This window comes from Pipistrellus kuhlii, unplaced genomic scaffold (genome assembly GCF_014108245.1).
Source record: "Pipistrellus kuhlii isolate mPipKuh1 unplaced genomic scaffold, mPipKuh1.p scaffold_m20_p_3, whole genome shotgun sequence".
Lineage (NCBI taxonomy): Eukaryota > Metazoa > Chordata > Mammalia > Chiroptera > Vespertilionidae > Pipistrellus > Pipistrellus kuhlii.
In genome coordinates this window covers 13589911-13606036 of record NW_023425529.1, presented here as the reverse complement: position 1 = coordinate 13606036, position 16126 = coordinate 13589911, and the positions used below count along the sequence as shown (strand labels likewise).

General features: G+C 37.0%; 1 protein-coding gene across 1 annotated transcript in view; it reads left to right on the top strand.

Moving 5' to 3' along the window:
• The window catches only part of CFAP54 (cilia and flagella associated protein 54), a 243255-nt gene that overhangs the window by 81874 nt on the left and 145255 nt on the right, over positions 1–16126 (top strand). Inside the window, exons 25-27 of the mRNA XM_045587640.1 lie at positions 1589–1744; positions 6009–6131; positions 14790–14918. Coding sequence (XP_045443596.1) covers positions 1589–1744; positions 6009–6131; positions 14790–14918 — 408 coding nt within the window. The remainder of the gene's footprint in view (positions 1–1588; positions 1745–6008; positions 6132–14789; positions 14919–16126) is intronic.

The window sequence follows — 16126 nt, the reverse complement described above, 5'->3', positions numbered from 1 at the left end:
GGAGCTTATGAACATTGTTCTATGTACATCCACAACCCGATTACACTCTTGCTTTTATTTTTTTTATTTTTTATTTTTATTTATTTATTTTTTAATATATATTTTATTGATTTTTTACAGAGAGAAAGGGAGAGAGATAGAGAGCTAGAAACGTCGATGAGAGAGAAACATCCACCAGGTGCCTCTTACACACCCCCTACTGGGGATGTGCCCGCAACCAATGTACATGCCCTTGACCGGAATCGAACCCGGGACCTTTCAGTCTGCAGACCAATGCTCTACCACTGAGCCAAACCGGTTTTGGCTACACTCTTGCTTTTAATAACAATCCTACATTTTTTTCTTCTTTTTAGATTGAAGTTACTTTTTCCACTTTAGATATATGGAGGGTTTTGCCATTTTTTGTTGTTAGGTTGTTGTTTTTAAAAAATATTTTTTTTATTGATTTCAAAGAGGAAGAGAGTTGGAGGGATAGATAAAAACTTCAGTGATGAGAGAGAATCATTGATTAGCTGCCTTCTACATACCCCTTATCAGGGATTGAGCCTGCAACCTGGGCATGTGCCCTGACCAGGAATTGAACCTTGACCTCCTGGTTCATAATCCAATGCTCAACCACTGAGTCATGCCAGCCTGGCTGTTAGGTTCTTTTGCAGTTGCTCTTTTCTACTCATGCCCTTATTCATCTTTTAATCAATAATTTGTTATGTGAATTTGTGCTAGTTTTTATGAATATGAAAGTGAAAAAAACACACACCATGATTCTTTGTCCAAGGCAGGTGCACAGTCTTGCAGAGCCCAAGCACTTACAACCATCAATCTGTTCCTACTATACATCGTATTCAGTTTCTTCTTTCAGCATCCAGTCTGAAAAGAAAGATAATTTTAAAGTACTTCAATGATTTCCAGAATGCTAGGCTAGAATTTGAGTAATAATTTGTTATGTAGAAATTTCTGGTTGCTATTTATACAGTTTTATTTGTACATAATCTTGTATGTATATACACAGAAAAATAATGAAATCTTCCTCAGGAAAAGGAAAGGAGGAATAAGATAAGATTCTTATTCTTTTTAAGTATCATTTAATCACAAAAGCCTCTCTTCACATTTTACTATAATTTTTACTTATGTAGGAGAATTATAAGGGGAATAGTTGGCTCTACTGAAAATTTGCTATTTTCTCACAAATTCAGAAGGGAAATGGGACTCTGTTAATCAAGTGGGGGCAGTATAACAGAGAAATTATATTTTAATTATTATAATTTATGCTTTTGCAACAACTCTGTTTTTTTTCTCTTACATTAAAACAGCCAAGATTTTATCTTACCAGTTACAAAGATTGGTTCTTTTTCTGTTACTAGTGGTATTTGTATTGTTTTACAAAAAATTCTGAAGTTTAATTCTAAAATTGTGGTATTATTGTGTAGCATTATTAGGGAGTTAGTGTTGTTCCTGAATTTAGATTTCTCTTTATGCCAACATTCATCTGTTAAACCATAGGGATCATATTTCCTACCTTTGTTTTCCTTAGACACATTAGCGAAGTACCTGATATTTAATTTGCGTAACAATACCTGTTTCTTTACAGATTGCTAGACTGATGGAATGTGAGAGAGTGTTAGTCGCATTGGAACTTAGCAACTACCTAAATGATTCCAGTTATGCTCTTCAAGCTGTGACTCAATGCTATGGCCTTCTTGCTCCTATAATCTATCACAACATTGTTTTGGTACCTGTCATACAGGTAAGGGTATTTCTTCCTCTTCTCCTTCCAGACAAGGGTATTTTTACAAAGGCAACTCAGCAGTGCATTTTGGAAAATAAAACAATGTATCTCTTATCAAGTACAAATAACAAGTATTTTATGAAATGTCATGAGTTAACTGAAAAACATTTAAATAATTTAAATGATATGTCTGGGCAGACATAAATAAGGACTTAAAATGTGTTTCTCTGAAAATAATCAGCCCCAGTGCTGTCTATATTTAAATACTGACAATATACTTATCCACATTTTTAAATTTCATTTCAATTTTTGTGTTCTTGTAATGTTTGAAGCAACAGTATTTATTCAAAGCATGTTGTTAAAGTTATCACCTGGGGGGGGGGTGGGATTGCTGGATGACCCAAGAAAATATGCTTGATGTCTCAGTGATGGAGGAGTTACAAGATATCCTGGCTGAAGGGATTATATTAGTTGTTCATGCTACCTCACAAATCACTGCAAACTTAATGACTTAAGAACACCCATTTACTATCACAGTTTCTGTGGGCCAGGAAGCTGAATGTGGTTTAATTGGGCTGCTCAATGTCTTAGGCTGAAACCAGGGCTGCAATCTCATTTGAGCCTTAGGATCCTCTCCCAAGCTCACTGGTTGTTGAGGAAATTCATTTTCTTGCGATTGTGTGATAGGAGGTCCTTGGTTCCTGAAGGCTGCCTACCAGTTTTCTGCCCAACATGGCACTTTGCTTCTTCAAGGCCAGCAGGGGAGTCTTCTCTGCTATGCCTGAGTCTTATATAATGAAATGCAGTCATAAGAGTGACTGCACCATCACCTTCACAGATCTTACCTCCACTCGAGGGGAGGGATTAGACAGAGCTTACACATCAGGGGGAGGGACTTGCAGACTATTTTAGAATCTGCCTAGGATAAGGAAATAGGGGAGGAGGAAGATTTTACTGCTGATGGTGCATAAAGTTACTCATCATCACCATCATTGTCATCATCATTGGCTCACATTTTGAGAGCCAAGATGATGTCAGTGAACTTATACAAAGTGTAAAAATTTTAAATTCACTATTGAGGAAATTAATCAGAGAGCTTAAATAAGTTACCAAATATTCACCTTGGAGTGGCTTTACTGGAGTATAGACATGCCTCCTCCTCCCAAATTCCCCACATCTAGTAGTTCAGCTGCTCAAGAGATAGGCCTCCAAAATCCAGCATCTAGACTAATATTTTCAATAGTTGGCAGCCTTCCATGTCACTTCTAAATGGACTGGAGCAGTATTTTCAAGTGTAGAATATTCTTCCTCCTGAATCCAAAGGAGTCTACCTGTCATTGTCTTCTCTGTTTAAGGAATGATAGATGTCAGATGTCAGACTTACTTTGGAAGGGGTGTCTCAGATATTTACTTAATGTGTCAGGCCCCTAAATCTTAATTAGGTTTATTTCTACCCTCTGGAGGGCATGCATTGTATTAAGGTCTTTAGTGCACTTGCCATTTCTTGTTCATTAGGTCTGACTGACATAATGTTACTGGTATAGTGGTCCAATGTTTTGTTTTGAGAATCACCCAGAAAGTTCATATCTTTCATAAAATATTATGTCAGAAGGTGGGAGAGTTATTGCTCTGGGGCAAGACTTTAAGTGTATATTCTTATCTGCCCAGTGTGAATGGGAACATCTAATACTTCTTTCCTAGAGTGTAGAAAAGAAAACATTAACCATATCAATGCATGCCTTGTAATGTGGTCTAGCAAAGAATCCACATTAGGATCAGCAGCTGTGCTTGGGGCTCAGGCTGGTTGAGTTCAGGATAGTCCAATGTCATTCTTTAGGATCCCACTGACTTAGGATGCCTTTGGTTACAGCTCAGAATGGCTTATAGTGTGAGGAAAGCCTTAGGAATGAAGTGCATTATTTAGAATAAGAAAAGATGAGTGGAACAGAGAGAAGATTCTAGAAATAGGCCTTAATATGTATGAGAATGTAATGTATGGCAGAATTGGCATCCCAATTTAGTGGAGAGTGAATATTTTTAATAAGTTGTAGTGAAACACTGAGATATTCATTTGAAAGAAAGTTGAGTTTGATTCTATTTGTACCATATTAAAAATATCGATATTGTAAATACCAAACTAAGCAAAAAATGTGACAAAAAATCCCAAGGGATTACCTCTGCAATCCAGGGTTGGGGAACCATTTCTAAGCAAGACAGAACTCTTAGAAGCAACAAGAGAAAAAAACATATTCGACTGTATGTACAGCAATCTATGTGTGAAAAAAGGGACCATAATAAAGATAGCACAAATTGATGAAGGGTAAGTATACATAACAAAAAGTCTTACAAATTGACACTAGTATAACAGAAAAGTGGGCACTGGATACAAATAGGTAGTTTATCGGAAAAGCAAATCCAACTGGCTGAGAGACATATGAAAGCTGCCCAAACTGAATATTCATATATGTGCACATTAAGTGAAAAATCTCATGTCAGTGGCAGGATTGAAAATATCTATAACTCCTATTGCTAGTGAGGATGTGGGGCAAAGGCATTCTCATTTCATTAATGGGGGAAATGTGAATTGTTAAAGGCATTGGATTTGGTAAAGCAATCTAATTTTAATTAAACTAAATCTAATTTTAATTAAACTAAAAACAAATATACCTGACAGCAATCCATCTACTAGTAATTTATCCCAAAGAATAACATTTTAGTGAAATTAAAATATATCTACCTGACAAAGCAATCCTTCTATTAGTAATTTATCCCACAGAATAAAATCACAGTTGGATGCCAAAACCGGTTTGGTTCAGTGGTAGAGAATCAGTCTGTGGACTGAAGGGTCCCGAGTTCGATTCCGGTCAGGGCATGTATGTTGGTTGCAGGCACATCCCCGGTGGGGGGTGTGTAGGAGGCGGCTGGTGGATGTTACTCTCTCATCGACATTTATGACTATCTCTCTCTCTTCCTCTCTGTAAAAAATCAATAAAATATATATTTTTAAAAATCACCAGTTGGAAAGATGCTACTCCAAGTTTCATCCCTTCATTCCTGGATCCATGTGTTCTACCTGCTGGGGACACAGTACCACGTAATTGTCACCGACTTAGAATGTATGCTATGCCCAGGAGGATGGTGCCTCTTCCTCATTGGGTTTCATTGGAAACTGAGCCTGTATAAGGGTACTTATTTTATTGTGCTACTCTTGGTGGTGGAGACAGAGAAAGTGAAGTAGCAGGAGGATGGCCACACTGCAAAATCTCAATTCTAAAACTGCAACATGGAGATTCTGGAAGTGGCTGACTGATGGTTGATCCACAGTAAATAATTATGCAGTATTAGGAATAATGAATTGGAGCTAAACCTGTAGACTTGGAGGGATTTTTTTCACAAGACATGGTTGAAGGAGCAATGCACAGTTCACAAAAGTGTGTATAAATCTTATTTTGTAACCTAACATAATTCTGTTATTATGTACATTTAGTATTTACACACACACACACACACACACACACACAATTATTTGAGGCAGGAGAAAATGACAACTTAATGTTAACATGATTTGTGGACATGATCTGGAAGGGCAGAAGAGGGTGATGGTGGAAGGGAGTAAAGAAGCATTTTAAAACCTGTAAGTGTACTGTGACAATAGTAATACTATTGTTGGAATGGTAGTCTGAAGCAATTAACAAACCCCCAAAAGACCAACATCCATATATTAATTTGTCCTTTGGGATAATCTGAATAAAAAATAGATTGATGCAATCTTAATTCAATTTTTCTGATGGGGTAGTATTATAATACTTATAGCAAGGAGACAGAAATAAACATCAAAATTAATTATTTTCCTGGGATATGAATATTTGGTTTTAATTTTGAAGGAAACTAGTATTTCAAGTACCTAGTATCAGTATATTTAATACGGTACATCTTTCTCCATATGGTTTTTCAAGGACTTCCTAAGACTGGATCTGATCTTAATGCTTTTTATATCCATGTAATATTCTGTCTATATCTTTTATGACACTTGACAAAATATGATTTGTTTTATAGTTATTCATGTACTTATTATTTCCATAGATTTTCAAGTTATTTTAGATGAAGGACTGATCTGAAAATTGATACCAATTTTCTTTCAAAGAATATTCCTCTATACATGATAAACAATTTATTGATAACAATAAAATTTAATGCCTTAAAACTTGCATGATTTTAATGGAATATTTTATAATGTGTAAGGATAATATTTTCAGCAAACTGTTGCGTTTCTATTTTTTAGATCTTGATAAAGTGTATGGTGGTTTTGCAAGGACTACCAAGTGTCATCCACTCAAAGAAAAATATGGCAAGTTTTGAAAGCATACAGCATATGATAGCTTGTTGTCTCTTCTACATAACAAAGGTATTTATCTTATTCTTTGCCTTGTATCATAAAATTTAGGAGCAGTAATGATTCAGAAAGTGAAGTTACTTTTATAGGAATTAATTTAAAAATTAATATCTAGAAAGCATTTTAGATCAAAAGTAGCCTAGGCATGCCAGTTGGTAAAGCATGGAGGGTGTACCTTGGGGAGGAATGGGATGAAAAGAAGGCATTTTATGGTACCTCATGCATTTTGGAAACCAGAAAGAACCAAGGGACCAGAGGCAGAGAGGTAGGCTTATTTATCTTCATTGCTTGGCTCAAAGACAAGCGTTGTATGCTTCTTCAAAGGTTTTGTTGACTTAATCCAGTGAATCTCCTCAAAGAAGGGTTGTGTCTACCTGCCTGTTTTATGTGATGCTCATAGGGCCTTTCTGATTTGGGCAGGGATCTGAAAGAATACTGCATGGGGGGGGGGGAGGGGGAAGAGACTGATTTGGTCCATCACTTTGGTTGTGACAAAGCTTGCTTCTATGGAACTGAAGCAACAGACACACCTCTAACCTCCACCTTAGCAAAGAAGTAATTATTTGCAGCTCTTTATGGCCTGACCTCAGGAGCAGAAAATCATATTCTTTCCATCACTCATTGACTTACACTGTTGGAGAGACATCTAGGACCTGGTCTGTGTAAATTCCAAGGGAACATAAGCCATAGCAGAATGAGGAGCGTAATAACTCACTAAAGGAAACTTAGAACCCCAAGGGGAAAGAGCAGACCAGAACTAAAATAATTGTGCCATTTACTCTCACCATGTTGGAAAAGACCAGAGATGATTTAAAAACAACAGCAAAAGAAGACATAAAACTTTCAAGGTAGTGCCATTAGGTGATCAAAACAAAACAAGAATATCTGTCAGTGAACAAAGAAATTTAATTTTTTAGTAAAAATTAAACAGATTCTGGTTATGGTATTTCTTGAGTCAAATGTAGAAGCTCACCAAATACCTGAAAATGTACAGAATTATTTAGCGATAAACTCAGAAGTCATAATGTTAAATGAAAGGAGTTTTGGAGGTAAAAAAGAAACAAATGGAGAAGTAATAGGCTCCCTGAAGTAATAGGTCCTATGCAAGATAAATGTAAGAACATATGTGTAGTCATATCCTGGTGAAATGCCTGAAGTCCAAGGATAAGGACAAATCTTGAAGTTTTGAGACTCAAAGAATAGGTTATTTGCAATGGAAAATAATTAATTAGTTTAAAACTTTTTTTTTTTATCAGTAACACTAAAATTAAGATGGAACAACATTGTAAAATCCTGAGGGTCTAAGAATTAATAACCAGGAAAGATACCATTCATTTCTCAGGGCAAAATAAACATTTTCAGAAGTACAGGCATTGAAAAAGTATTCTGCCTGTGTACTTATCTGAGGAAAACACTTGAGGAAATACTCTATCAAATGACAGTTGGCTCAGAACAGAAGTCCCAAGATAGGGAAAGACAAAAGAAAAGAGGAATAATGGGAGCAATGAATCTGACAATATACATATTATTAAAATTAAATAGATAATAATGATGTGACTAGGACTTTCTAATATAAATGCTAAGTAGGGTTTCTTGAAATAGAAGAATCATCCTTGAAAGGAAAACTTATTAGTAACCTAGAATTAAAACTTAAATCCTCTTTGGGGCTGAGGGAGGGTTGAGCAGTCAGAGAATCTTGATGCATGAATGTGTGTGTGTGTGTGTGTGTGTGTGTGTGTGTTTAAAATATAGTATAAAATACATATATTATAACATTACTTTCTTTTGATAGAATAAATATATTCAAAGATGGCCCAGAGGAATATGTAGCTATGAATAGAAATTTACAGCACAGTAGGACTTCTAAATTGATAGGAAGGAAAAATGAACAGAAGAATGACTGGGAAGAAGAATGCCTAATTCAGCAAAAGTTAGAAGGAAAAAGAGTATATAGGATGGAAAGAATAAAATACAGTATATTAATTACTTCACTAAGTGTGAATGGACTTAGAAGACAGAGTTTGGCAGATGGGTTAAAAAGTCAGATTTAAATGTATTTCATGTCAAGAAACACTCATAAAACAGAGTGACAAATACTGGTTGAAAAATAAATGATTAGATAAAAGTACTGGGAAGATGCAAATAAAAATAAAGGAAGAATAGCAATTTTCACATCTGAAAAAGAATTCAGCCTAGCCAGTCTGGCTCAGTGGTTGAGTGTCCACCCAGAACAGAGGCAGAGGGGTAGGGAGGGGGAGAGCAGGCTTGGGCTCCTGCCTGGGTTGCAGGCTGATCCCCTGTGGGGGCATGCAGGGCACAGCTGATCGATATTTTCCTCTCCTAGGTGATTCTGTCTCTCTATTCCTCAGAAAAAAGGGCATTCTATAGTGTTTTTCAATTCTCCTCTGTCTTACCACCCTTCTTTTATCCTTGATGCATCTGGGGATTTTCTGGTCTTAGGACAGTCTTATTGTCAAGTAATATAGATCAATTCTGAATTAAAACAAAATTTGAATGTTTTACAACAGCAAATTAAAGGATAAAAAAATAAGGTTATATAAAAATGCTACAAAGGCATTTGATAATACTTACCAATTTTTCTTAATAAAATTTCAAAATAACTTAGGAATTAAAGGAAGCTATTGAATATAGTAGTCACTCCTTATTTGTGGGGAAAATGTTTCAAGATCCCTATTGGATGCCTGAAACTACTGAACCGTATATATACTATGTTTTCCCCCATACATACATATGATAAGGTTAGACATAGTAAGAGATGAATAACAATATATAATTATAAAATGGAAAAATTATAACAATATGCTATAATAAAAGTTATGAAAATATGGTCTCTTTCTTTCTCAAAATATCTAATTGTACTGTACTCACCTTTCTTGTGATAATGTGAGGTGATACAATGCCTACATGATGAGTGAGGTGAAGTGAGGTGAATGACTTAGGCACTGAGATGTAGCATGAGGTTACTATTGAGCTTCTGATGATAAATCAGAAGGAGGATCATCTGCTTGGGGTGATCCTGGGGTATTGAGCCATCACAATGCCTATGGTTAGACATATATATATGATGTCTATGGTTGGGGAAATTTAATATTTGGGGCCAAGGTTGATCACAATAAATAAAATCACAGAAAGCAAAACCTCAGGAAAGGGGGAATTAATGTAATGATAAGACATTTACCAAAGTTTTACAACAATTATCTTACTAAATGGCAAATTTCTGAAGCCATTTAAAAAAAAATTAGGCACAGGAAATACTGACTCTTAAAAGTATGATTCATTATTTATAGAGATTCTGTTTCATGCAATAGATAAGAATATGAAATTAATTTTATAATAGAAAAGTATAATTTATTTATAATTGTAGAGGTCTCAAAGCACCATGAGAATCTAGTAAAAAGTTACTAGAAGTAAAAAGAGAATTTTAAGAGAATCTAGTCAAAAGTTATTAGAAGAAAAAGAGATTTTATAAAGTGATTATATGTAAAATACTTATAGATTTTTTTTAAAAAAAATTAACAGTAGCCAGTTAGAAATGGAGAGGGGAAAATATAGCACTTATAATGCACAATATTTTAAATTTAACAAAATGTTAAAGAACATAAATAAAAGAACTGTGAAATCTTACCAAAGGACACAGAAAAGATCTGAACATATGGTAGGTCACACCAAGTTCCTGAACAGGAAGACTTCCTCTCATAGAAATGTAAATCTTTCCTAAAATAATATTTAAATGTAATGTATTCCAAATAAGAATCCCAATGGGGGTTCTCTGAAACTGATTAGGATAATTTAAATGTCCTCAATAGATATTAAAATTTACCATAAATCCACTTCAGTAAAAAGTGGTGTTAGTATAATAATGGGCAAATGTCAGTGAAAAAAAAAAAAAAAAAAGAGAATCCAGCAAGAACCAGACCCAGGTCTACAGAAGAACTTAATATATGACAAAAGCGCTATTTTGGTTCATTAAGAAAATAATAATCCTATCTAATAAAGATGGAATATGCTAATTGACCCTCACACCATCGCAAAGATGGTGGCACCCATAGACAATAAGGAGGGAATATGCTAAATGACTTCCATGCTCTCAAGGATGGTGGTGCCCATAGCCACAAGATGGTCCCCTCAGCCCCACCACATGCCTGCCTTCAGAGTCCCCAAGTCTCCTCAGTCCCCCAGCTGCTCAGGGCTGGCCCAGGGTGCAGGCAAGCCTTGGATGGTGGCTGTCCAGCTGCCCAGGGCCACCCAAGGCTCAGGTAACCAAGGCTGGCTAAGGCTTGCACTACTGGCAGTGGCAGCAGCAGAGGTGTGATGGGAGTGTTATCTTCCCCTGATCGCCAGGTCACCTCCCTCCCCTGAGGGCTCCTGGACTGTGAGAAGGGGTAGGCTGGGCTGCCACCCCCTCCAGTGCATGAATTTTCATGCACCAGGCCTCTAGTTTATTATAATAGTTTATTTATTAACCTGTTAACTGAGCGGGACCTAAAAATATGTCAAACGTAAACAATATCGGGAACGGGTAGGACGTATGAATACGTTCTTGAAATATATGTTGCGCCCTGAGAGGGACGGTATATATTTTTTGTAATCTTTTTTTTTTTTAAATATTTTATTGATTTTTTACAGAGAGGAAGGAAAGGGGAGGGATAGAGAGTTAGAAATATCGATGAGATGAGAGAGAAACATCGATCAGCTGCCTCTTGCACACCCCCCACTAGGGATGTGCCCGCAACCAAGGTACATGCCCTTGACTGGAATCGAACCCGGGACCTTTAGGTCTGAAGGCCGACGCTCTATCCACTGAGCCAAACCGGTTTCGGCTATTTTTTGTAATCTTTATCATTGTTTGTAAAATTTATAATTTTTTAATTCGACATGTCCATTTTTTTTTGTCGGTATTCTTTTCTATTTTTTTTTTGGTAATTTTGTATTTTCCTTTGTGCTTTATATATATAAATAAACGAATATATATATATATATATATATATATATATATACACACATATATATATATATTTCATTTATTTTCATTAAGTATAAATAAAAAAATATAATATGAAATTACGTCCTCGGGCGTGATGTACTGACACGTCCTAGTGAAAGAGTACGTGCCCATTACAGGTTGCGTCATTAAAAAGGGAACTCCCCGGTTAACAGGTTAAAAGGTGCTGGTATAACTGACAATTCATCTGAAAATAAACAATGCCAGCATCCTACCTCATACTATACACAAAATAAAATCCCAAGGGATTCAAGGGTGTTTGGCCTTGAAGTAAGAGAAAATATCTCTCAACAGGACACAGAATTAAAAACACACACACCAAAACAAAAAGCAGATAGATTAAATAAGAGGAACAGTAGATGGCTTTTCAAATCCTGAAATGATATAATGAGATTTGCATTTTAGAAAAAAGAAATTATTCTTGTTGTGTAACAGCTCATCATTAAAGGGATGGGGTGTGGTGGGTAGGTAAGACCTGAGGCAGGGAATGAGTTAGAAGGTGGGAGATGATAAATTAAGCTACTGTGGAAAAGTGGAAGAGGGAATGGAAAATATTCAAGAGTTACTAATGAGCCCTAACCAGTTTGGCTCAGTTGATAAGAGTGTTGGCCTGCAGACTGAAAGGTCCAGGTTCGATTCCGGTCAAGGTCAAGAGCATGTACCTTGGTTGCGGGTATATCCCCAGTGGGGGATGTGCAGGAGGCAGTTGATCAATGTTTCTCTCTCATTGATGTTTCTCTCTATCCTTCTTCCTTCCTCTCTGTAAAAAAAAAAAATCAATAAAATATATATATTTAAAAAAGTTATTAACGAGAGAGCATTGAGAACCTGGAAACCTATTGAGTACAGGGGGATAAAACAGGGAGAGGGAAGAGTCAACAACAATTCAGTTATCTGCCCTGGGCAGTGGGGTGAATACAGTGCTATGTGTTGATGGGGAGCAATTTTGTGTGTAAAATGGAGAAAAGATCATGAGTTTTGAATATATTGAATTTGGGAGCCTATAGGATATAGGTGGTGGCCATTATATGATCATATGATTGTATTTATAGGCTTGGAGTTCAGAAGAGGCCAAATATGTATAAAGACCAAGGAGTCATTAATATATGGGCTCAGTGGGAGCAATAGAAATAGATAAAAGGGGACTCTGTGTAGGATGAGAAGGGAAGAGGATTATCTAAGAATCTCAATGGGCACTTAGTCCAAGGAGCCAATCCTGCTTCCACTAGGCAAGAGAAAGAATCAGAGTCGATTAGTCAAAATCTTTCTTAATCCTTATCTGAGGATAGGATATGTTTAGAGAAGGGATGGGGGGGGGGGCGTGAGAGAGAGAGAGAGAGAGAGAGAGAGAGAGAGAGAGAGAGAGAGAGAGAGAGAGAGAGAGATTTGTTGTTCCACTTATTTATATATTCATTGGTTGCTTCTGGTATGTGCCCTGACCAGAGATGGAACCCATAACCTTGCTGTATAATCAGATGCTGTAACCCTGCTGTATAATGCCCCCGTATTAGGACAATGCTCTAACAACTGAGCTACCTGGCCAGGGCAGGATTTTTTTAATTTAAGATTTTGCTGTAAATAGGATTTTGCTATTAGAACTAGTCTTCCAAAATTGATATGCTGAGACTTGTCGTTCCAGAAACTTCCTCCAGCATGACCAGCAGTCCCAGATTTCAAGTGTTCATTTCATATAAACACACTTTTATATGGATTTTCTCTTATAAAGCCCAATTTGTCAAATGCCAGTTTCTTTTCTCTGCTACTTTGAAAAAATTGCTACTCTTTTCAGATGGTTTAGTCTTTCTTCTACAAGCAGCAGTAGTTTTCCCCAAAGTTGCCAGAATTGCAACATGAAGTGTCACTTCTGAGACACATAGTCTTCAGTGTTTCATTATTTTCCATTGTTAAAAAACTATTATGCTAACCATCTGGCCTAGTCTTTTTGTTTCTGCTCATTTGATGTGTTAAGTACAATTGGTTCTCTTTTTCTTTTGATTTGAAATGTTCTTTTTCATTTAATATTTTCTACTGGCATATTATAACAAGGAGAAATGATTGTGTAATACTCCATCAACAGAGGACCTAAATATGTCGGAAAGCAAAGTTGAGGAGAGAGCAAACATTACGCCATTTGTGTTTTCTAATAGCAAAACTATCTCCTTCTTGCATCAATTTTATAATAAGATTGGACTGCCTTGCTTGGCATTCAAGGCCTTGAATGACTAACCCCATCTACCTTTTCAAATGCTATTTCACCATTTTCCTTCCCATCCTTAGTTTCCACAGTCAGCATTACTTTATACCACTATGGCGCTGGTCCCACAGAAGTATTTCCAGTTCTTACACCTTGCATGAAGTCAGTCTTATCAGGTTTAAGCAGCTATTCACTTCCTTGTTCAGTCACTTATTATATCCTTTCCCTGCATGGGAAGTAACACTTGTTACTCATTGTAAATACTAACTTATTCAACTTGACAGAACTCATCTACATATAACAAGTTCATATGAACTTATTTCTACCCACAGAGAATTGCGTTGTGGGGTTCTCCGTGAGTGTTTCCTTCATGTGACCCTTCACTGCAGCAAGCTCCCTACAAATTAGATTGCTGGCCAGGGAAGCTTTCTTGGAGTTGATGCTAGAATCCAGGTTTTAATGACCAGGTTATGTTAATAACCCTGACATTACTCTAATTAAAGAAGAGGAAGCTGTTCTGGGAAATGGCTCAGCTGTAAGGAAGCATGAAGTCCTGAAACCATGGTCAGAATTTACACTTGGGCCAATATTTTGTAAACTTAAAAGTGCAAGAAGATGAGTGGTCAATGATTACACTAGAGAGGTAGCTAAGGACCAGGCAGAGAAGGCAAAGAACAGCAATAACAGGAAAATATGGAGTGGGCCACTCACCTTCTTATGATTAGTGTCTGCTTCTACTGGGGTTCATGGAGAATCTGCCCAAAACAGCTTCATTCTAGCTCAGCCTACTATCAGAGTGCCTTGTCATGCATTTATGGTTGTAAATGCCCCTCCCCCAACACCATTGTTAGTAATTTTGCCATTTCACATGGAAAGCAACTCAGGACAAGAGGTGATGGTTATGTGGACTTTAAGAATGATTTAAAAAATATATATTTTATTGATCTTTCACAGAGAGGAAGAGAGAGGGATAGAGAGCTAGAAACATCAATGAGAGAGAAACATTGATCAGCTGCCTCCTGCACATCCCCCACTGGTACATGCCCTTGACCGGAATGGAACCTGGGACCTTTCAGTCTGCAGGCCGACACTCTATCCACTGAGCCAAACTGGTTTCAGCAGAATTTTTTAAAAAATGTGGATCTTTTAAGTGGAAACATTTTCTGAGTAGTTAACTTACCAAACGTATAGGGCTATACGTCCCAGAGGTACAGGGTATTCATTATTGATGAGATTCCTGTTATTTTTCCCTTATTCAAAAAGAATAAAATCGAGCAGTTTTAATTCTAGGGACATATGATCTGGAGGTTAGCTTTCAGTTTCCTTAACAGAAATGGTAATTCTTAGACCCAAAACATTGATGGGGCTGTTGAATTTATGAAAGATGATGTAAGACACATGAGCATCATCAAGAGTTTCCAACAGAGATGATTTATTAAATATTTTAAATTAGATTCTGCGTTCATGGAAGGAACATGATCTGGCAGTAATTATTATAAATTATGGAAAAAAGATGTTGGACATCACGCCAGAATGCAAATCCCTATTTGGTATGATTGAGCAAGAAGAAACACAAGAGGAGGTAACTCTTTTTTGTTCCTCATCTCTAAGCTTATATTTAGTTGAGTCTTTAAAGAGATCGTGTGTTATTAGTAAACATGTTCAAAACAGTTTTTAATTTGTTATATTTACATAAAAGAAAAGTGATATATAGTGAAGAGCTGATCCCCTCCCCCCACTTTCCCCCCCAAAATATATTTTATTGATTTTTTTACAAAGAGGAAGAGAGAGGGATAGAGAGTTAGAAACATCTATGAGAGAGAAACACCGATCAGCTGCATTCTGCACACCCCCTACTGGGGATGTGCCTGCAACCCAAGGTACATGCCCTTGACCAGAATTTAACCCGGGACCCTTCAGTCCAAAGGCCGATGCTCTATCCCATGAGCCAAACTGGTTTCGGCTTCTTTTGTGATTAAAAAAAATTAATTCATGCTAAAATACTGGAAAGCTCCCTTTCACCCCTACTGATCATCATTTACGGCTGGTAGTGAGCTTCCTGCACCCAGCTGGACATTGGACTAAAAGCCCTTGTAAAGTCTCCCAAATTGAAGATCTGATTATCCTGCGTGCATCACTGAATGTAGTGAGAACATGTCAGAGCTTTTCTCAGTATTCAAAGTAGATTTCCCAAACTCATTGTCACACCTAAATTATCTTTATTAGAAGACTGCTACTCTTTGAGACAACTTTTTAATATCTGTCTCCCAAGCTTGGTGCTTACTAGAGCCTGCTTTATTGCCTTTTCTGGAAACTATATGGTTAAATGCTTTGGTTAATCAAACTTTAATTGTCACTTAGTTGATCAGGTTTCTGAGGTGCTAGGAATTACCTGAAGCTCCTCAGTGACGGTTGTGGCTGCATCAGTTAGAGTAGCTCCGTTTCTTTCTCTGTTATACGTTGAGTTTCCATGGAAGCATTTGTTTGCCACAAAAACCTTCAACGATCAGCACAGTTTAACTGGATAACATTTTTAGCCACAATCCTTTTTCAAGGGGGTTGCTTTATCTAGAGAGGGTTTGATTAAGCTGGAGGGGATTTGAAGGTTTTTCCCCCCACCAAGTGTTCTCTCTCAGAGCCTGTCATCCAGCCCCTGCTTATCACTCAGGCTTTGCCTCAGGACACTCCTCGCATGTGTCCCTGGTGAGGCCCCCCCCCCCCCCCCCATGCCTCTGGCATTTATTAATTCACGTTGTTTAGCCATGGAGATCATGGTTTTATTTATAAGTA